This window comes from Schistocerca nitens, chromosome 1 (assembly GCF_023898315.1).
Source record: "Schistocerca nitens isolate TAMUIC-IGC-003100 chromosome 1, iqSchNite1.1, whole genome shotgun sequence".
Lineage (NCBI taxonomy): Eukaryota > Metazoa > Arthropoda > Insecta > Orthoptera > Acrididae > Schistocerca > Schistocerca nitens.
In genome coordinates this window covers 126,992,642-127,016,513 of record NC_064614.1, presented here as the reverse complement: position 1 = coordinate 127,016,513, position 23,872 = coordinate 126,992,642, and the positions used below count along the sequence as shown (strand labels likewise).

Sequence of the window (23,872 nt, the reverse complement as noted above, 5' to 3'; positions counted from 1 at the left end):
CAGTCGTAAAACTAAATCTTGATGGTCAGATAGGAATTTGAATCCCATTCTTCCAGAATACAAATACAGGACCTTAACTATTGCACTACCTAACTCCAACTCCAATAAATATGTTTGTACACTTCAGTTATAACACAATATTGTCAGTCTTTAATTTATGGTGTATATCTTGTTATAAAAAGATGTATGTTATGCATCCTTTTGGTCTGTCAGTTTTTCACAATGACAGGAAAACGGATCATCATTTGCCTTGCAGAAAGAATCATCCAGGAATGACAAGAAAGAATTATAACAAGATGTTTCCACCATATCACCACATTCAAAGTCGTACCAATTTCCAAATTAGAATTAAAAAAGTACTAAATGAATAGGCCTACATACCATCCTCAAGAAATTTGAGATCTGATTCATAAAGACTTTTATCTGAAAGGAACAGTTCCCTTCCAGTCATCTTTTTGCTATCTTTCTCCTCTTTTTCTGGCTTCTTCTTCAAATTAAATTCAGCATCAAATGCAGCCTTCCATGCCAGAAATGTTTCAACAGTAACTCTGGTCCCCTCGAACCTTTTCTGCAATAAATGGAGTAATTGTGATACATTTTGACTTTTGTAAGCAACTTTGCTATTAAAATTTCATGCTGAATAAAGATAGATAACAAAAATGTACAGGAAATAGTGAAAGTACAAACATATACAGATGAACACGTCTACTGATTAAAGCTCATTTGCACCAACAGACTTGTTCAAGCAAATAAACAAAAAATAAAATAAAAAGACACATTTCGAAGAAACTAGAATGCACTGATCAGTGATATTACTTTATTTCAAACTAAATTTCTAGGAAATGAAAAAATGCGAAACTATACATGTTGCAAAGCACCTGCTGCATTTCAAGGTTTTTACTATTCAAAACTTATTTTCTTGGGGTGCTCAAATGGCTCTGAGCACTATGGGACTTAACAGCACCAGAGATGCTTTGATAAATATGACCAACACATTCAATATGATCCCCACAATACACTGTCCAACAGGATTAACAGAATACACACATTCCATTATTGACCAAATATTCATCTCAGAAACAACTTACAGATTCACAAGCAGAGTACTGAGCATGGGTTATGGTGATCATGAGGCACGGCTGCTGTGTATAGAAATGCCAACAAGTAGTAGCAGTTCCGGAAAAGTAGTTGAAAAAAGAACCGTTTCTGAAGATAACATTAGAATTTTTAATCTCTTACTGGCGAAGGAAAACTGGGAAAGCATCGCTACTCAGAACAATGTTGATAGCATGTACATGAGTTTTCAGAGCATCTTTCTTCACTATTTTAATGTAGCATTTCCAAAAGTAGTAAAAACAGTAAAACCTAACAATAATAAGCAATGGGTAACTAAAGGCATAAAAATTTCCAGTGAGAGAAACAGATTTCTGCAGTACTCTTGTAAGAAATATAGAGTAACCCAGAATTTGCAGATTATTCAAAAGCCTACAAAAGAATCTATGGTAGAGTAGTCAAACAGGCAAAAATTATGTGGAATGACAATTTGATAAGCAACTCATCTAACAAAATGAGATCCACGTGGAGAGTTATAAAGAAAGAAACTTGTAGTTCAGTGCCAAAGAAAAAAAAAAAAAGTATCATTAACACTAGAAGGCTCAAAAGTCACAGACCCAAATTCAGTTGTAGAAAAATTCAATGAATACTTCACCTCACTAGCTGAAGACCTCATTCAAGTACACTGTCAAGGACCAGTCCCAAGTTTCTCCAGCAAGTCAGTGATCTCGACTGCTTCTATGTATGTGTATGAAACAAACCCCAATGAAATTATAAGTAAAATTGAATCTTTAAGCAATAAAATGTCAAGTGGTCTTGATGAAGTACTTGATTTCATATTAAAAGCATGTGTTCACCACATAGCAAACCCCTTGGCAAAAATTTTCAACATCTCTTTACAAACTGGTGTATTTCCAGATATTTTTAAAATAGCTAAAGTTTCACCACTGCTAAAAAAAGGTTCTTCTGAAAAAATATCAAACTACCGACCCGTGACACAGTTAAGTTCCTTCTCAAAAATTCTAGAAAAACTCTTCTATGACAGGCTTTTAAGTTTCATAAATAAATATGCACCTCTTACAGTACAACAACATGGTTTTAGAAAGTCTAAATCTACCCAGACAGCAATTTTCGAATTCTTAGACTGCATTTTAAAATCCCTTGATCAACATAAATTAGCTGAGGTATTTTTCTAGATCTATCAAAAGCCTTCGACGTCCTGGACCATAACATTCTGCTCGAAAAATTAGAAAGACGAGGAGTAAGAGGTGTAGCACATAGCTGGTTGTGTTCGTACCTAAAAAACCGCAGGCAGAAAGTATCACTTCAGTATGAATTCAACAAAATGAATAAAAAAGAAACAACTCCTTTCTTTCTAGGGAATTACCACCAAAATATGGTGTATCACAGGGCTCAATCTTAGGTCCACTACTCTTCTTGATTTATGTGGACGGCTTAGTTGAATATACGAGTCCTACAAAAAATATCTGTTTGCCGATGACACCAGCATATTGCTCACTGGATCCAGTCCAGAAACTTTGCGGTCCACAGCAGAAAGTTCTATGAAAAGACTTTCTGTGTGGTTCACAAAAAACAAACTCATTATAAATGCTGAAAAAACTGTGTGTGTCGATTTTCATTAATTCCTCCAACTAATAAAATGTCTATTCAGGCCCAATTAAAAAATGATCCCCTAGAAAATGTAAGTATCACAAAATTCTTGGGTCTTTGGGTTCAGCAAGACTTAAAGTGGGACACACATATAAATAACTTGTGTAGAAAACTATCATCTGTGTGCTAATGGCCTAAGAATTTTAAAGGCTACAACAAGCAAAACAACAGTACTGCAGGCATACTATGCACAGTTCCACTCACTAATCCGATATGGGATCATTTTCTGGGGATACTCAACTCACAGTGTAAAGGTTTTTAGAATGCAAAAAAGAGCTTTAAGAATAATTTATGGCCTTAAAAAGATGGAGTCCTGTAAATCCCATTTTACTGAGCTTGGTGTTCTAAATGTTCCAAGTTTATTCATTTATGAAACTATCTTGTTCACTAGGGACTACCTCCTCAAAACAGGCAAACTGCTACAGAACAAAAATGTACACAACTATAGTACCAGAAGGGAATCAAATATACATCAAAAATATAACAGAACAACCGCCTATCAGAGGACCACAATTAACATTGGTGTAATACTACACAATAAGATACCAGAGGAAATAAAAAATACTACTCATCCAATATTTAAAGCTAAACTAAAGGCATTTCTAATAAAGCACTGTTTCTATTCTGTCAGAGAATTTCTAAATAAGCAACAAAATTAATTGTAATAGGTACCTAATTTTAATTGCTAATACTATGTATTATTGTAACTTATCTTTGACCTGTCCAATATCAATTGTACAATTTGTGCTATATGATAAAACTGGACCAATAAAAAATCAATCTGAGGTCATCAGTCCCCTAGAATTTAGAACTACTTAAACTTAACTAACCTAAGAACATCACACACATCCATGTCCAAGGCAGGATTCGAACCTGCAACCATATCAGTCGCGCGGTTCCAGACTGAAGCACCTATAACCGCTAGGCCACACCAGTCGGCTATTGGGGTGCCTCCAATAACAGTTCATCTGCAGTCTCAAATATACACACATATATCAATCTATTCTCTCCCTGCAGCATTCTTAGTCTCACAATGAAAAGAACTTAGATGGTTTTGGTTTCAATAAGAAAATTCATCTGTGGAAACTATAGAACTAGTAAGTACTGGCCAGTAATTCTGTATCATAATTTTACAGTTTTCTTAGTTTGTTTCAGCAAAATGACAATATTCAACAACTACGTAATAACTGACTTCCTTGACCGATGCCTCAGATCATTTCCAATAAAAGTGTACTTGGTAACCTCACAACAGCAATTATTAACTATTCTGCAATGGGAAAAGATGTGGTATTTTCAACCATGTGGGCAATAAACATTATAAATTATTTCCATTCATCATACTTCTCAAGTAAAGACCAGATATATTTTAAAATAGTCTGGTATTAAAGGAAATAAGTTGCTACCTTTCCTCCAAAATTATTTACATTCTATCAGAACTTTCCAGACCATTGACATACTTGAAAGATGATTAATTTTTGCAATTACTACTATCTTGCAATATTTTACTGAACTGCAGCATTTCTTGAACTAGAGAAGTGAACTTTTCTGTTAGCTTACAACTGTATGACTATGCAGACTTTTGTGGTACATAACACAAGATATAAGCCAAAATAATGACTGGCATGTACAATACATGCCTAACAGTTCTCATACCACAAGGTACATTTCTACCCATCACCTCTTTCTAGGTTACAACATTAGCAAGCAAGGCACTGTCAACTATAACAATGTGTTCAAAATTAATTTTGATGAGTAGCCAACAATAAACTAAATATGTCAACAAAGAATCAGAAACATTAATATGCAGAAGGACTAAAATAAAGACAAGTGATGTTGTGGCTCAAAAATATATTAAGTCCACGAGGAGGACGCGCACTAGCATTCTCTCTCTCTCTCTCTCTCTCTCTCTCTCTCTCTCTCTCTCTCTCTCTCTCTCTCTCGAGTGTGACCTGGTAAAGACTGCGTCGGCATCGAGACACACCAATGTTGAATTTGCATCTGTCCTGAGACGCCATGACCGGCCTCATTTGAACTCTTCTGTTGGGAGAGTTAATTTGGAGTTGGAACGGCTGCTTGGGTCGGGTGCGGGGGCTCATATTGGTGTGGTTCCTATTGATTCTCTCAGTAGGTGGGACTATACCAGGCATGGCCTACATCTCAACAGGAAAGGGAAGGGGAAACTGGCTGGGGTAATAGCAGGAAATTTAAGGGGGGTATGAATGGTAAAATACCAGTGGTTACAGGTGTTGGAGCAGCACCTTTTTTAGGATAGGTAAGACAGAAAGATGTCAAGTTCCATGAGAGGTCAGGATTGAAACAAATCTTCAGTTTAGGAAAGAAATTAAACAGCACAATTCTAGCACATTGGATCACCAATCACAGCTGTCAATTATAAATTTTCACCAATCACCAGAAATTTTATCTCCACCAAGTTGTATCTCAGTCCTAGGTAATTGCATTGACGAATTAAAGTCACCCAACCCAGTTGACATAATCTGCCTCTCTGAAAACCATGTGACCACTGGTATAGGAACTAGGCCTAAGCACAATGGGAAACTCAGACAGGAGAGTACTGCAAATGTTAGAATAAGGAAAGGTTCTCATAAAAGTATAATTAAAAATAATGTAAGTATATTTCATCAAAATATTGGGAGTTTAAAGAATAAAATAGATGAGCCTCTGGTTTGTTTAGAAGATTTAGAAGCTGAGGATCAAATAGATATACTATGCCTGTCTGAGCATCACATTGTTACTGATATGGAAAAGGTGGATATAAGCTCTCTGCACATGTAATGAGAGAAAATATGGAGAAAGGAGGAGTTGCCATATATGTCAAAAGTTATCATTGTGCAAAATGTATAGAAACAAAAAAGTTTTGTGTAGAGAAACATATAGAAGCATGTGCCTGTGAGCTTAAATTAAATAAAGGCACATTTATAATTGTAACTGTATATAGGTCCCCATCAGGAAATTTTCATCTATTTCTGAAAAATTTGGACTCCTTGTTGTGCTATCTGTCAGACAGGGGGAAGCATATTATTATTTGTGGGGACTTCAATGTAGATTCTCTGAAAGAGGGTAATAGGAAAAATGACCTTGAAGTATTACTCGGTTCTTTCAATTTGACACCCGTTATTGATTTTACTACTCGGGTGGTAAAGGATAGCAGCTCACTGATAGATAACTTCTTTATAGACCAAGATAAGTTTAACCAGATAAATGCTCAGCCTGTTGAGAATGGTCTTTCTGATCATGGTGCACAGCTAGTTACAATATATGACATAGCTCCATTCAGCAATACTAAACAGTCCTCCAAAGTAGTATGTTCAGTCAATGATTTAACAATTGCAAATTTCAGGGAAAGCCTACAGCAGTTAGACTGGGATGAGGTGTACCGTGAACCTGATGCCAATTTAAAATATAATTTATTTCATGACATTTTTGTAAATGCATTTGAAAACTGCTTCCCCAAGAAAATAGTTAAATATACTCGTAAGAAACCTTGTAACAAACCATGGCTTACTACGGGTATAAAAATATCTTGTAACCAGAAAAGGGAAATGTATCTGACAGCAAGAAAGAGTAGTGACCCAGAAACTATCAAACATTATAAAAACTACTGTGTTATATTAAGAAAAGTTATTAAAAAATCCAGGATTATGTGTATCATGTCTGAAATCAGCAACTCTGATAATAAAATTAAAACAATTTGGAATATTATTAAAAGAGAAACAGGTCAACCAAGAGCAGAGGAAGACAGTATTACCATAAAATTGAATGAAAACTTTACGAACAAAAAGTCAGAAGTTGAAAATATTTTTAATAATCATTTTCTAAATGTTGTGGATATAGTAGGATCCAGGTGTTCATTAGAAGATGCTAGGCTGTTAATGGAAGAGGCCATACCTATGCAATTTGATACAATTGAAATCTCACCCACTTCTCCCTCTGAAATTAGGAAAATAATAAACTTGCTTAAAAGCAAAAACTCACATGGAATTGATGGCATTTCCAGCAAAATACTAAAAGCTTGTTCTCAACAGATAAGTAAGATTCTCAGCCACCTGTGTAATAGCTCTCTGGAACAGGGCATTTTCCCTGATAGACTGAAATATGCTATTGTTATACCTTTGCATAAAAAGGGGGATAGATCTGATGTCAACAATTACCGTCCAATCTCCCTTCTAACAGCTTTATCCAAAATTTTTGAGAAAGTAATGTATTCAAGAGTAGCTTCACATATCTGTAAAAATGAAGTACTAACAAAATGTCAGTTTGGTTTCCAGAAAGTTTTTTCAACAGAAAATGCCATATATGCTTTCACCAATCAAATTTTGAATGATCTGAATAACCGAACACCACCCATTGGGATTTTTTGTGATCTCTCAAAGGCTTTTGATTGTGTAAATCATGAAATTCTGCTAGACAAGCTCAAGTATTGTGGCATGAGTGGGATAGTGCACAAATGGTTTAATTCGTACCTAACTGGAAGAGTGCAGAAAGTTGAAATATGTAGTTCTCATAACATGCAAAGATCAGCACATTCCTCAAACTGGAGAACTATCAAGAATGGGGTTCCACAAGGGTCAGTCTTGGGTCCTTTGTTGTTCTTAATATATATTAATGACTTGCCATTCTATATTCACGAAGAGGCAAAGTTAGTTCTCTTTGCTGATGATACAAGTATAGTAATCACACCTGACAAACAAGAATTAACTGATGAAATTGTCAATACTGTCTTTCAGAAAATTACTAAGTGGGTCCTTGTAAATGGACTCTCACTGAATTTTGATAAGACACAGTACATACAGTTCCGTACAGTGAATGGTATGACGCCATTAATAAATATAGACCTTAATCAGAAGCATATAGCTAAGGTAGAATATTCCAAATTTTTAGGTGTGTCCATTGATGAGAGATTAAATTGGAAGAAACACATTGATGATCTGCTGAAACGTTTGAGTTCAGCTACTTATGCAATAAGGGTCATTGCAAATTTTGGTGATAAACATCTTAGTAAATTAGCTTACTATGCCTATTTTCACTCATTGCTTTCATATGGCATCATATTTTGGGGTAATTCATCACTGAGGAATAAAGTATTTACTGCACAAAAGCGTGTAATCAGAATAATAGCTGGAGTCCACCCAAGATCATCCTGCAGACATTTATTTAAGGATCTAGGGATATTCACAGTAGCTTCTCAGTATATATACTCTCTTATGAAATTTGTTATTAACAACCAAACCCAATTCAAAAGTAATAGCAGTGTGCATAACTACAATACTAGGAGAAAGGATGATCTTCACTATTCAAGATTAAATCTAACTTTGGCACAGAAAGGGGTGAATTATACTGGCACTAAAGTCTTTGGTCACTTACCAAATAGTATCAAAAGTCTGACAGATAACCAACAAGTATTTAAGAAGAAATTAAAAGAATTTCTGAATGACAACTCCTTCTACTCCATAGAGGAATTTTTAGATATAAATTAAGAAAAAAACAAAAAAATATTTAAAAAATAAAAATAAAAAATAAAAAAATAAAAACACAAAAAAATAAAAAATGTTGTTATATTAACTAAAGTATGTTGTTAAATTAACTTAATTATGTCATGTATTGGAAAATTTGACTCGTTCCACATCATTACGAAATATCGTATTCATGATCCATGGAACTAGTATTAATCTAATCTAATCTAATCTAATCTAATCTGTGTGTGTGTGTGTGTGTGTGTGTGTGTGTGTGTGTGTGTGTGTGTGTGTGTGTGTAAAAGGCCTACATACAGCTATTCACCCAATCAGGACGCTCGTAATACACTGTAATTGAGGTTTATCATAGGCAAAAACAGAACTGTTTGTAATCTACATAAAAATATTATAATGATCCAAAATGGACTATGTTATCTTAGAGAAGTACTGTAATGTGCAAAAACAAATTTTGAAACAGTATATGACTAACACACAAGTAAAATTTTATAAACGTGTAACCATACCATGACTTCAGTATTGTAGTGAAAACTGTACTTTTAAAGACCAAAATACAAAGAATAAAATTAGGAGTGAGAATTATACAAAGTTAACCTGCATAAAATATTACAGTCCACCTGAAACTGAAGTTATAAAATTTAAGACTTAGCAATACTGGTGTCTATACACATTACGTATCTAAGACCATTGTGTGATGAAAGAAAAAGAAAGAAATATTAGGGTTTCACATCCCATTAACAATGAGTCATTAAAGACCAAGCATAAGGATTAGTACAAGGAAACTGGATGTATCATTTTCAAAAACAAAAAATTGCCAGGCATTTTCCCAATGGCCATGTGGGCCTCTAACCCACCATCCCCTAAATGCAAAGCCTTGCTTGGCTTTGTTGTCGAAGCTCTCTCTCTCTTTAGCAACTATCAAAGCAAAGAAAACTATGCATGTGACAACCAAGTACAAGGTGAAACAACAGACCAGGACAGGCAAGAGCACTGGGTCTCACATTACCATTGTTATTATTATTATTATTACTATTATTATTACTACGGAATAATTCACCATGTCAGATGATTGGGGCATTATCACACCTAGTACTGGCTATCAGTGTGTGACAAACCAGGCGGATTTTTTCAAACTGTTATGTTTCTCTCATCCCCCCCCCCCCCACAAAAAAAAAAAAAAAAAAAAAACTGGCAAATAGTTTCAATACTGTTACTTTTATGGCATCTGCATAATACCAAAAATCTCCAATATTAACTCATGGCTTGGCCGACTCGACTTTATTATCCATTACAGTCTTTTAGTTAATTGGGACTCGTAAGTACAAATAGATTACCTGGGAACTGTGCTAATTGCAAAATAGTAGTAATTTCAAGCTTTGTTATTTTTCAGATGTAAACATACATTCAATTACTCACTTTCAGATAAAGTAGATCAAACGTATATATAAATAAGAATCTAGACAGCTCACAGTGGAAATATGTTAGCAAATCTTGAACTCATTTAGTTTCAGAGTAAACAGCATTCTTATCTACAATGTCGTTATTAAAGTAGAATTCCATATATCCAATAGCAATTTTTGATTTATCTAAAGGTCCTCAGTCAAACAAATCTTATTCTTCTACTCAGTTGTTCAAAAGAGAAACCTTTACTTGTAATTTGTAAAAAGAAAGCAAAGTAATAGTTGTGATTTTCAGTCCGATGATTGGTTTGATGCAGCTCTCCATGCTACTACATCCTGTGCGAGCCTCTTCATCTCCAAATAACTACTGCAAGCTACATCTTTCTGAATCTGCTTAGTGTATTCATCTCTTGGGCTCCCTTTACGATGTTTATGTCCCACATTTCCTCCAGTACTACATTGGTGATCCCTTGATGTCTCAGAATGTGTCCTATCAATCTCTTCTTTTGGTCAAATTGTGCCACAAATTTCTTGTCTCCCCAATTGTATTCAGCACCTTCCTCATTAGTTACACGATTGACTCATCTGATATTCAGCATTCTTCTGTAGCACCACATTTCAAAAGCTTCTATTCACTTCTCGTCTAAACTGTTTATCGTCCATGTTTCACTTCCACACATGGCTACGCTCCAGATAAATACCTCCAGAAAAGACTTCCCAACACTTAAATCTACATTCAGTGTTAACAACTTTCTCTTCTTCAGAAATGCTCTTCGTGCCATTCCCAGTCTACATTTTACATCCTCTCTACTTCATCCATCATTAGTTATTTTGCTGCCAAAATAGCAAAACTCATCTACTACTTTAAGTGTCTCGTTTCCTAATTTAATTTCCTTAGCATCAACTACATTCCATTATCCTTATTTAGCTGTTGTTGATCCTCCTTTGAAGACAGTGTCCATTCCATCCAACGGCTCTTCCAAGTTCTTTGCTGTCTCTGACAGATTTACAATGTCATTGGCAAATCTTAAAGTTTTTATTTCTACTCCCTGGACTTTAATTCCTACTCCAAATTTTACTTTGGTTTCCTTTACTGATTGTTCAGTGTGCATATTGAATAACATCAGGGATAAGCTACAAACTGATCTCTCTCCCTTCTCAACCACTGCCTACCTTTCATGCCCCTGGACTATTATGACAACTGTCTGGTTTCTGCACAAGCTGCTTTTGCTCCCTGTATTTTACCCTTGCTACCTTCAGACTTTGAAAGAGAGTATTCCAATCAACATAGCCAAAAGCTTTCTCTTAAGTCTACAAATGCTATATATATAGGTTTGCCTTTCCTCAACCTATCTTCTATGAGAAGTCGTAGGGTCATTATTGCCTCGCATATTCCTACATTTCTCCTGAATCCAAACTGATCTCTCCTGAGGTCTGCTTCTACCAGTTTTTCCATTCTTCTGCAGAGAATTCGTGTTAGTATTTTGCAACCATGACTTATTAAACTGACAGTTCGGTAATTTTCGCACCTGTCTGCAACTGCTTTCTTTGGCATTGGAATTACTATATTCTTCTTGAAGTCCGGGGGTATTTGCCTGTCTCATACATCTAGCACACCAGAGGGAAGAGTTTTGTCATGGCTGGCTCTCCCATGGCTATCAATAGTTCTGATGGAATATTGTCTGCTCCCAGGGCTTTGTTTCGACATAGATCTTTCAGAGCTTTGTCAAATCCTTCTCACAGTATTGTCCCCCCCCCCCCCAATCTCCATTTATGTACACTTTCCTTACTATAATATTGCTTTCCTTTTGTCTGCGGCCAGCTGCTGTGGACGAGTGGTTCTAGGCACTTCAGTCTGGAACCGCGCTGCTGTTACGGACGCAGGTTCAAATCCTGCCTCAGGCGTGTATGTGTGTGATAACCTTAGGTTAGTTAGATTTAACTAGTTCTAAGTCTAGGGCTAGGCCTTGTCTTTTCACCTATTTGATCCTCTGTTGCCCTCATTATTTCACCTCTTAAAGCTACCCATTCCTCTTCTATGGTATTCCCTTCCTCTGTTCTAGTCAACCATTGCCCAATGCTCCCTCTGAAGCTCTCAGCAATCCCTGGTTCATTCAACTTATCCAGGTCCCATCTCCTTAAATTCTTATCTCTTTGAAATTTCTTCAATTTACAACCAATAAATTGTGGTCAGAGTCCACATCTGCCTCTAGATATGTGTTACAAGTTACAAACTGGTTCCAAAATTTCTGCAAAATTCTACCAGGTGGCTTCCTCTCTCAATCCTTTCCTCTAGTCCATATTCACGTATTTTTTCTTCTCTTCCTTTTCCTACTATCGAATTCCAGTCCCCCATCACAATTAAATTTCTGTCTCCTTTAACTATCTGAACAATTTCTTTTATCTCATCATACATTTCTTCTATCTCTTCATCATCTGTGGAGCTAGTCGGCATGTAAACTTTACAACTGTGGTAGGCATGGGCTTCATGTCTACCTTGGCTACGACAATACGTTCACTATATTTTACCCAAGAAAATGCCATCATCATTTAACAGTAGAGCTGCACATCTTCGGGAAAAAATTACAGCTGAATTTTTCCCTGCTTTCAGCCATTCACAGTACCTGCACAGTAAGGCTGTTTTGATTGATGTTACAAGGCCAAATCAATCATTTATCCAGAGTGTTGCCCCTGCAACTACTGAAAAGGCTGTTGCCCCTTTTTAGGAACCACATGTTTGTCTGGCCTATCAACAGATAACCTTCCACCGTGGTTGTACCTAAGGTACGGCTATCTGTATCACTGAGGCACACAAGCCACCCCACCGACGGCGAAGTCCATAGTTCATGGGGGAGCAAAGAACAATAGCTGAATTTATTGCTAATTATTGTAATCTTGTAACAGAGAGGCTGCTGGGAGCCATTTCAGTCAATCTGCAGAGATTTATGATATGAGCATGATCTATAACTGAAATTACTGCATAATGTACACAGACAAATTAGCACAAATCATAAGACATAAAAAGTGCCAAACAGAATCCAAATTCTGTGTTCAAGAGTTTACACAGTGACTGTTTTTCAGTGATTGACTGTGAACTCTTAATTTTATGAGCTGTGTTAATTTTCAATAATGCATTCTACCAACTGTGACAGTAGTATTGGACTGTGAACTGTGTTATTTCTAAATTAAACTTACTGCGCACATTGTTGTTTTAATTGATTGATATGGCTGTTACACTTCAAGGACAATATAATTAGGGATTGTCTTAATGACGTACTTGCCACATGTAAACTTTTGGGTCACTTTGGTGTTAAAACTACTGCATTCGAACAATCATTACAGGACATCAATAGTGTGTAGTATGTGGCTTACCCTTTATCTGTGCATAAATTACAGTAAATGAGACTCGATCTGCCCATAAACAGTATGTTACTTAATATCAAAGTGCAATTAAGGTGTTTTGGACTGTAAACCTGACGTGTAGCCCACTTTCACTAATTACTTTTCAGCCAGATTCGACAGAGGTGCAACTACTGATGGCAAAGCATGGGTAAATAGGGCCATGTTACAAGTGTGACTAATCTTCTGCAAAAGCCACTATATCAGCACCTTTAATCATGTGTGCCTGACAAACGCTGTTGCTCCATCACCAAGGTAGTGCAGGACAGAGTCTTCTCATATGCTGCTGTATCATGGGTGTACCATGCATACCTTGATTTGGAGAACTGCCATCATTTTCATGTCTGTGTTAACAATGGGGTCACTGTTGGCTATCATAGCCTTTAATCATACATGGACAGATCACAGAGCAGCAAATCACTCACAAATTCAGAGCTGAATAACAACATCTATGAGCACTCCACACCACACTGTGGGATCCAGAAGCTAACCAAACTGTGGGATCAGGAAGCCACCACCAAACACATGGAACAAGGACACTAACTTAAACACGTAGGTCCAGGCTGGTAACATTCTGGAAGTACTAATTACGGGGGGAAAAAAAATCACTTGTCAACATAACATGCTTCAGGCAAATGTGGAGGTATTTTCAAACTGGGGGGGGGGGGGGCACCCGATATAACTGCCACTGATTTCCATCACCAAACAATGTGGAAATTTATTGAAATGTCAACCCATTTATTCACAATGTCCTGCAGGCAACCTGTACCTTCATCATTACAATGCTTTATCTCATTGCCCCTGAACTTTGTTAAAGTTATCCCTTGGATATGAGGGTACTGCTGTGTATCCTAGTTCATCTGCCCTCAGTCTTACTTAGCCCATATGGGACATATCAAGGGAGAGTGTGCACAGATGTAGATCCAAGAGCTGTAGGCAGCGATTGGATCAGCAACACTCAGGACCAACCAATGCTTTAGGTCTCTTGTGAAGCACACATTCGTGTATAGATCTCTCCATTTTAATTGTGTGTATTACTAGGCACCAGTGCCAACAAAATTGTCATGTTAGCTGTTAACTTTCTGCTAAGAGCTTCAAAACTGAAACTACAAATACTGTAATTTTGCCACTTGCACCTTGCTGCATTGAATTCTGAAGCTTTTGTTTTACAGTCACAAGTAATAAAAATTGCTTACCCTTTCGGCTTCTTCTGCCTCTATTTCTTTTCTCCTTTCAGCCTCTTCTCTAGCATTCCGGACTTCATCCCACCGCATGTTTAGCCATTCCTGAGCTGATGAAACTAAGGTAAATATCATGACAGTTCCTAAATTGTCTTCAGCCTAAAAAAAAAAGAGGTTACAGCTATAAGAATGAAAATTTTCATAGACTAGAGCAAAGCAAAAACATTAGTAAAACTGACTCGGCAAATAAACACCACCACCACCACCACCACCACCATTAATCGATGGAATCTTCAGCATGGAATAACAGCAATAGGGAAAGGACAGACTGCTACTCACCACATAGAGGAGGCACTGAGTTGCAGACACACAATGAAAAGACTGCTAAACTTTTAGCTATCAAACAAAAAAGTCCTCTTCCTCACTCTCTCACATAAGCACACACACACACACACACACACACACACACACACACACACACACACACACACACACGGCTACTGTTTATGGTGCGGCTGTAGGCAGTAAACATCAAAATGATGATAATGCAAATTTTACTCAAAGTTTAGGAATCTTGGGATGTCACACAGGTCATAAATGTGTGTCATTTTCCTTGTTTTCATTCTTCACAACATAATCAATTCAAATTAGGATCCTTTTCGACTGAACATTGAGAACAGTGAATGGCAAACAAATAACAGAATAACTGGAAATGACAGTTCACCATGTAGAGAGAGTATCCTCATACAATTGCATTATCACATTATTTGCAGAATCAAAATTACATATTATTAAAGAAATGACAGCTATGTTGTAATATTGATTCTTGCTGAACAATGTGAAAGAAGATTCATTTTGGAAAATACTGTTCGAAGATTTTTTTAAGTTGTTATAATTATTTTGGAGTAATTTGAAACATCATATTGTCATTTTTAATACTTCAATATTTTCATGGAGTGTAAATGAAAGGTTCCATCATGGATAAGACAGTCTTCAAATTTAAATATAAAAATGAAATTTGTAAGAAAGTTTAATATTAAATATTGGTTAAATGACAAATCTTTTGTTTTCTTGTAAACATAATATCAGATAGACTACATATATAAGATAATAAGTTACATATCATAAAATACACTAATGAATCATTTTGTACTACAAGTTATTTAATTGCTGACTGTGCTGTGACAAGGCATAGTAGTGGAGCTAGGAAGCAGTCAGTAATTCTGTAGAAAGATCAGTGTGTGAACAGTATATACATCAATAATGAACAAAATACAATACATTACTTAACAGAATCCACAATTATATTGGGACGGAGAAAAATTCTTGTCCAAAAAGTGAATATGTATAGCAATGAAAACCACGTACCCTACAACATTACAGACCACATGAGGACGATATTACATATACACCAGGTGATCAAAAAGTCAGTATAAATTTGAAAACTGAATAAACCACGGAATAATGTAGATAGAGAGGTAAAAATTGACACACATGCTTGGAATGACATGGGTTTTTTTGGCAAAAAAAAAAAAAAAAAACCACGAAGTTCACAAAATGTCCGACAGATCGAGCGTCATTTGGTGATGATCGTGTGCTCACCGCCACTTTCGTCATGCTTGGCCTCCCAGGTCCCTTGACCTCAGTCTGTGCCATTATTGGTTTTGGGGTTACCTGAAGTCGCAAGTGTATCGTGATCGACCGACATCTCTAGGGATGCTGAAAGACAACATCCGACGCCAATGCCTCACCATAACTCCGGACATGCTTTACAGTGCTGTTCACAACATTATTCCTCGACTACAGCTATTGTTGAGGAATGATGGTGGACATTTTGAGAATTTCCTGCAAAGAACATCATATTTGCTTTGTCTTACTTTGTTATGCTAATTATTGCTATTCTGATGAGATGAAGCGCCACCTGTCGGACATTTTTTGAACTTTTGTGTTTTTTGGTTCTAATAAAACCCCATGTCATTCCAAGCATGTGTGTCAATTTGTACCTCTCTATCTACATTATTCCGTGATTTATTCAGTTTTTTAATTTATACTGACTTTTTGATCACCCAGTATATATATATATATATATATATATATATATATATATATATATATATATATATATACAAAGATGATGTGACTTACCAAACGAAAGCGCTGGCACGTCAATAGACACACAAACAAACACAAACATACACACAAAATTCAAGCTTTCGCAACAAACTGTTGCCTCATCAGGAAAGAGGGAAGGAGAGGGTAAGACGAAAGGATGTGGGTTTTAAGGGAGAGGGTAAGGAATCATTCCAATCCTGGGAGTGGAAAGACTTACCTTAGGGGGAAAAAAGGACGGGTATACACTCGCACACACACACATATACAGACACAAGCAGACATATTTAAAGACAAAGAGTTTGGGCAGAGATGTCAGTCGAGGCAGAAGTGCAGAGGCAAAGATGTTGTTGAATGACAGGTGAGGTATGAGTGGCGGCAACTTGAAATTAGCGGAGATTGAGGCCTGGTGGATAACGGGAAGAGAGGATATATTGAAGAGCAAGTTCCCATCTCCGGAGTTCGGATAGGTTGGTGTTAGTGGGAAGTATCCAGATAACCCGGACGGTGTAACACTGCGCCAAGATGTGCTGGCCGTGCACCAAGGCATGTTTAGCCACAGGGTGATCCTCATTACCAATAAACACTGTCTGCCTGTGTCCATTCATGCGAATGGACAGTTTGTTGCTGGTCATTCCCACATAGAATGCATCACAGTGCAGGCAGGTCAGTTGGTAGATCACGTGGGTGCTTTCACACGTGGCTCTGCCTTTGATCGTGTACACCTTCCGGGTTACAGGACTGGAGTAGGTGGTGGTGGGAGGGTGCATGGGACAGGTTTTACACCGGGGGCGGTTACAAGGGTAGGAGCCAGAGGGTAGGGAAGGTGGTTTGGGGATTTCATAGGGATGAACTAAGAGGTTACGAAGGTTAGGTGGACGGCGGAAAGACACTCTTGGTGGATATATATATATAAACAAAGATGATGTGATAATAGAGGGAAACATTCCACGTAGGAAAAATATATCTAAAAACAAAGATGATGTGACTTACCAAATGAAAATGCTGGCAGGTCGACAGACACACAAACAAACACAAACAAACATACACACAAAATTCAAGCTTTCGCAACAAACTGTTGCCTCATCAGGAAAGAGGGGAGGAAAGGGAAAGACAAAAGGATGTGGGTTTTAAGGGAGAGGGTACATCTACATCTACATCTACATTTATACTCCGCAAGCCAGCCAACGGTGTGTGGCGGAGGGCACTTTACGTGCCACTGTCATTACCTCCCTTTCCTGTTCCAGTCGCGTATGGTTCGCGGGAAGAACGACTGTCTGAAAGCCTCCGTGCGCGCTCTAATCTCTCTAATTTTACATTCGTGATCTCCTCGGGAGGTTTAAGTAGGGGGAAGCAATATATTCGATACCTCATCCAGAAACGCACCCTCTCGAAACCTGGCGAGCAAGCTACACCGCGATGCAGAGCGCCTCTCTTACAGAGTCTGCCACTTGAGTTTATTAAACATCTCCGTAACGCTATCACGGTTACCAAATAAGCCTGTGATGAAACGCGCCGCTCTTCTTTGGATCTTCTCTATCTCCTCCGTCAACCCGATCTGGTACGGATCCCACACTGATGAGCAATACTCAAGTATAGGTCGAACGAGTGTTTTGTAAGCCACCTCCTTTGTTGATGGACTACATTTTCTAAGCACTCTCCCAATGAATCTCAACCTGGTACCCGCCTTACCAACAATTAATTTTATATGATCATTCCACTTCAAATCGTTCCGCACGCATACTCCCAGATATTTTACAGAAGTAACTGCTACCAGTGTTTGTTCCGCTATCATATAATCATACAATAAAGGATCCTTCTTTCTATGTATTCGCAATACATTACATTTGTCTATGTTAAGGGACAGTTGCCACTCCCTGCACCATGTGCCTATCCGCTGCAGATCTTCCTGCATTTCGCTACAATTTTCTAATGCTGCAACTTCTCTGTATACTACAGCATCATCCGCAAAAGGCCGCATGGAACTTCCGACACTATCTACTAGGTCATTTATATATATTGTGAAAAGCAATGGTCCCATAACACTCCCCTGTGGCACGCCAGAGGTTACTTTAACGTCTGTAGACGTCTCTCCATTGATAACAACATGCTGTGTTCTGTTTGCTAAAAACTCTTCAATCCAGCCACACAGCTGGTCTGATATTCCGTAGGCTCTTACTTTGTTTATCAGGCGACAGTGCGGAACTGTATCGAACGCCTTCCGGAAGTCAAGAAAAATAGCATCTACCTGGGAGCCTGTATCTAATATTTTCTGGGTCTCATGAACAAGTAACGCGAGTTGGGTCTCACACGATCGCTGTTTCCGGAATCCATGTTGATTCCTACATAGTAGATTCTGGGTTTCCAAAAACGACATGATACTCGAGCAAAAAACATGTTCTAAAATTCTACAACAGATCGACGTCAGAGATATAGGTCTATAGTTTTGCGCATCTGCTCGACGACCCTTCTTGAAGACTGGGACTACCTGTGCTCATTTGGAACCCTCCGTTCCTCTAGAAACTTGCGGTACACGGCTGTTAGAAGGGGGGCAAGTTCTTTCGCGTACTCTGTGTAGAATCGAATTGGTATCCCATCAGGTCCAGTGGACTTTCCTCTGTTGAGTGATTCCAGTTGCTTTTTTATTCCTTGGAGTCATTCCAATCCCGGGAGCGGAAAGACTTACCTTAGGGGGGAAAAAAGGGCGGGTATACACGCGCGCGCACACACACACTTACACACTTACACACACACACACACACACACACACACACACACACACACACACACACACACACACACACATCCACACATATAGAGACACAAGCAGACATGTTCAAAGGCAAAGAGTTTTGGCAGAGATGTCTGTTGAGGTGGAAGTGCAGAGGCAAAGATGTTGTTGAATGACAGGTGAGGTATGAGTGGCGACAACTTGAAATTAGCGGAGATTGAGGCCTGGTGGATTACAGGAAGAGAGGATATATTGAAGGGCAAGTTCTCATCTCCGGAGTTCGGATAGGTTGATGTTAGTGGGAAGTATCCAGATAACCCGGACGGTGTAACACTGTGCCAAGATGTGCTGGCCGTGCACCAAGGCAAGTTTAGCCACAGGGTGATCCTCATTACCAACAAACACTGTATGCCTGTGTCCATTCATGCGAATGGACAGTTTGTTGCTGGTCATTCCCACATAGAATGCGTCACAGTGTAGGCAGGTCAGTTGGTAAATCACAGTGTAGGCAGGTCAGTTGGTAAATCACGTGGGTGCTTTCACACGTGGCTCTGCCTTTGATCGTGTACACCTTCCGGGTTACAGGACTGGAGTAGGTGGTGGTGGGAGGGTGCATGGGACAGGTTTTACACTGGGGGCGGTTACAAGGGTAGGAGCCAGAGGGTAGGGAAGGTGGTTTGGGGATTTCATAGGGATGAACTAAGAGGTTACGAAGGTTAGGTGGACGGCGGAAAGACACTCTTGGTGGAGTAGGGAGGATTTCATGAAGGATGGATCTCATTTCAGGGCAGGATTTGAGGAAGTCGTATCCCTGCTGGAGAGCCACATTCAGAGTCTGATCCAGTCCCGGAAAGTATCCTGTCACAAGTGGGGGCACTTTTGTGGTTCTTCTGTGGGAGGTTCTGGGTTTGAGGGATGAGGAAGTGGCTTTGGTTATTTGCTTCTGTACCAGGTTGGGAGGGTAGTTGCGGGATGCGAAAGCTGTTATCAGGTTGTTGGTGTAATGGTTCAGGGATTCCGGACTGGAGCAGATTCGTTTGCCACGAAGACCTAGGCTGTAGGGAAGGGACCGTTTGATGTGGAATGGGTGGCAGCTGTCATAATGGAGGTACTGTTGCTTGTTGGTGGGTTTGATGTGGACGGACGTGTGAAGCTGGCCATTGGACAGATGGAGGTCAACGTCAAGGAAAGTGGCATGGGATTTGGAGTAGGACCAGGTGAATCTGATGGAACCAAAGGAGTTGAGGTTGGAGAGGAAATTCTGGAGTAGTTCTTCACTGTGAGTCCAGATCATGACGATGTCATCAATAAATCTGTACCAAACTTTGGGTTGGCAGGCCTGGGTAACCAAGAAGGCTTCCTCTAAGCGACCCATCAATAGGTTGGCGTATGAGGGGGACATCCTGGTACCCATGGCTGTTCCTTTTAATTGTTGGTATGTCTGGTCTTCAAAAGTGAAGAAGTTGTGGGTCAGGATGAAGCTGGCTAAGGTAATGAGGAAAGAGGTTTTAGGTATGGTGGCAGGTGATTGGCGTGAACGGAAGTGCTCCATCGCAGCGAGGCCCTGGACGTGCGGAATATTTGTGTATTAGGAAGTGGCATCAATGGTTACAAGTTCACTTTTTATTCACCTTCTCCTTTTTACCATAATCTACTATACAATTTTATCCCGCCTATATATACTCAATAATACGTAACCCACATCCAAACCATAACCAGAAACATTTTTTTCCGCTTTCAACACTACCGCTGCTATAAAATCCACCGTTTCTAGTTCACAAACAGTTCCTTTCACCTATTAAACAACCATTTCAGCTAGTTCTAATAACTTTCGCTTTATTTCCATTTCTGTTTTTCCCACATCTCTGATAATTTTTAGCCGCTTCCCACAGGTTTTAACGTCATTATTTTTTCGTCGGACAATTGTTAGCCTCCTTTTCATAATCTGCCACCACACAACCACTCCTTTTAATACATTTACACGCAGTTTTTTCAAAATTTTCCTGAATTTCTCCACCCTTTAATGTGTTTTGGCGGCAACACAACCACCTAACCTTTGCGCACATCGTTGTCTACCAACCCAAGTTCACCACAGGATCAACATAGCCCAGCTTTAACCAACACTTATTCGCCTTTTTCCACACCAGATCTCCAGTTACTTTCTAGTTCACCTTTATCTCTCCCCATATATTTTTATTTTCATTTTCATTTCAGCCTCATGTTAGACTTTCCACCTTCTAATACCACGTCACCTTCACAACACCCCCACAATGACCCCATTAAGTTTTATTTACATTCCCTCCGCAAACATGCCTTCGCTCTAGCCAGATTACGCTCCCATATTTTATTTTCTCAGGCTTGTCTGACATTTGGCATAACCCCCAAAGGCCTCACACTTAAAGTTCCCATCTCTGGCTGCAACCCTTCTTTCCATCAGTCCCTATACCAGTTCCAAACTGAACAATCCATTGCCCTCACCCGCGTAATCCTTCATCTACACATCAACTCAGCCAATGAACACACCCGTCAATGCCTATCCTTAATAAAAGTCCTCAATCTTTCCTCTCCCACATACACACCGGCTGTTTAGAGCATCCTCCTACAGGCCAACCACAAATTAGAACAGCATGCCACCCTTCACCTCAAAAAACTATCCAATCTCCTGGTTTCCCACCTCCGGAAAGGCAACTCACCCTTCACAACCTTTCCAGCAAGCCTCAACCTCCTCTCATTGCACACAAACCCAGTCTCTCCCATCTACTCCATCTCCCACTTCCAGCTCCACTCCCTCCAAAACCTCAAAATTCCAATCAACACAACCTGGAACCACAACACCCTAATTCAGTAGTTAACCTTTCCTCCAAACCTCTCTCCCAATCCGAAACCTCTGTCCTATCCAAAGGCCTCACCTTCAGCCCCACTCCCAGATTCAACCAAACAGCCCTCGTCAAAGATTTACTGTCCTACACTCGTACTCTCTGCTGGAAATATCACTTTGCCACGAAGAAAAATGATCCTAATCCTACTCCTAATGATCCAACTCCCCAAGACACTATCCAAATTGAACCCTGCCTGGAACAGTTCCGTCCTCTGTCACAGCGGGACCCACCTCCTCTTCCTCAAAATCACCCTCTCCAAACCTTCCAGGAATTTCTGACTTCCAGCCTTGCATCTCAATCCTTCTTAAAAAACCTTAATCCTACTCCCAACATCACCACTGCTGAATCCCAGGCTATCCGTGATCTGAAGGCTGACCAATCCATCGTCATTCTTCCAGCGGACAAGTGTTCCACGACCGTGGTACTTGATCGTCGGGAGTACGTGGCTGAGGGACTGCGTCAGCTTTCAGACAACACCACATACAAAGTTTGCCAAGGTAATCCCATTCCTGATGTCCAGGTGGAGCTTCAAGGAATCCTCAGACCCTTAGGCCCCCTACAAAACCTTTCACCTGACTCCATCAATCTCCTGACCCCACCGACACCCCGCACCCCTACCTTCTACCTTCTTCCTAAAATTCACAAACCCAATCATCCCGGCCGCCCCATTGTAGCTGGTTACCAAGCCCCCACAGAACGTATCTCTGCCTATGTAGATCAACACCTTCAACCCATCACATGCAGTCTCCCATCCTTCATCAAAGACACCAACCACTTTCTCGAACGCCTGGAATCCTTACCCAATCTGTTACCCCCGGAAACCATCCTTGTAACCATTGACGCCACTTCCTTATACACAAATATTCCGCACGTCCAGGGCCTCGCTGCGATGGAGCACTTCCTTTCACGCCGATCACCTGCCACCATACCTAAAACCTCTTTCCTCATTACCTTACCCAGCTTCCTCCTGACCCACAACTTCTTCACTTTTGAAGACCAGACATACCAACAATTAAAGGGAACAGCCATGGGTACCAGGATGGCCCCCTCGTACGCCAACCTATTCATGGGTCGCTTAGAGGAAGCCTTCTTGGTTACCCAGGCCTGCCAACCCAAAGTTTGGTACAGATTTATTGATGACATCCTCATGATCTGGACTCACAGTGAAGAACTACTCCAGAATTTCCTCTCCAACCTCAACTCCTTTGGTTCCATCAGATTCACCTGGTCCTACTCCAAATCCCATGCCACTTTCCTTGACGTTGACCTCCATCTCAAATGGCCAGCTTCACACGTCCGTCCACATCAAACCCACCAACAAGTAACAGTACCTCCATTATGACAGCTGCCACCCATTCCACATCAAACGGTCCCTTCCCTACAGCCTAGGTCTTCGTGGCAAACGAATCTGCTCCAGTCCGGAATCCCTGAACCATTACACCAACAACCTGATAACAGCTTTCGCATCCCGCAACTACCCTCCCAACCTGGTACAGAAGCAAATAACCAAAGCCACTTCCTCATCCCTCAAACCCAGAACCTCCCACAGAAGAACCACAAAAGTGCCCCACTTGTGACAGGATACTTTCCGGGACTGGATCAGACTCTGAATGTGGCTCTCCAGCAGGGATACGACTTCCTCAAATCCTGCCCTGAAATGAGATCCATCCTTCATGAAATCCTCCCCACTCCACCAAGAGTGTCTTTCCGCCGTCCACCTAATCTTCGTAACCTCTTAGTTCATCCCTATGAAATCCCCAAACCACCTTCCCTACCCTCTGGCTCCTACCCTTGTAACCGCCCCCGGTGTAAAACCTGTCCCATGCACCCTCCCACCACCACCTACTCCAGTCCTGTAACCCGGAACGTGTACACGATCAAAGGCAGAGCCACGTGTGAAAGCACCCACGTGATCTACCAACTGACCTGCCTACACTGTGACGCATTCTATGTGGGAATG

The 23,872-nt window shown here is 39.7% G+C and overlaps 1 protein-coding gene across 1 annotated transcript in view; it reads right to left on the bottom strand.

Moving 5' to 3' along the window:
- Nucleotides 1-23,872, bottom strand: part of LOC126242889 (RWD domain-containing protein 1) — a 56,945-nt gene that overhangs the window by 8,864 nt on the left and 24,209 nt on the right. Inside the window, exons 3-4 of the mRNA XM_049948124.1 lie at nucleotides 14,209-14,352; nucleotides 382-568 (exon numbers count right to left, since the gene is read on the bottom strand). Coding sequence (XP_049804081.1) covers nucleotides 382-568; nucleotides 14,209-14,352 — 331 coding nt within the window. The remainder of the gene's footprint in view (nucleotides 1-381; nucleotides 569-14,208; nucleotides 14,353-23,872) is intronic.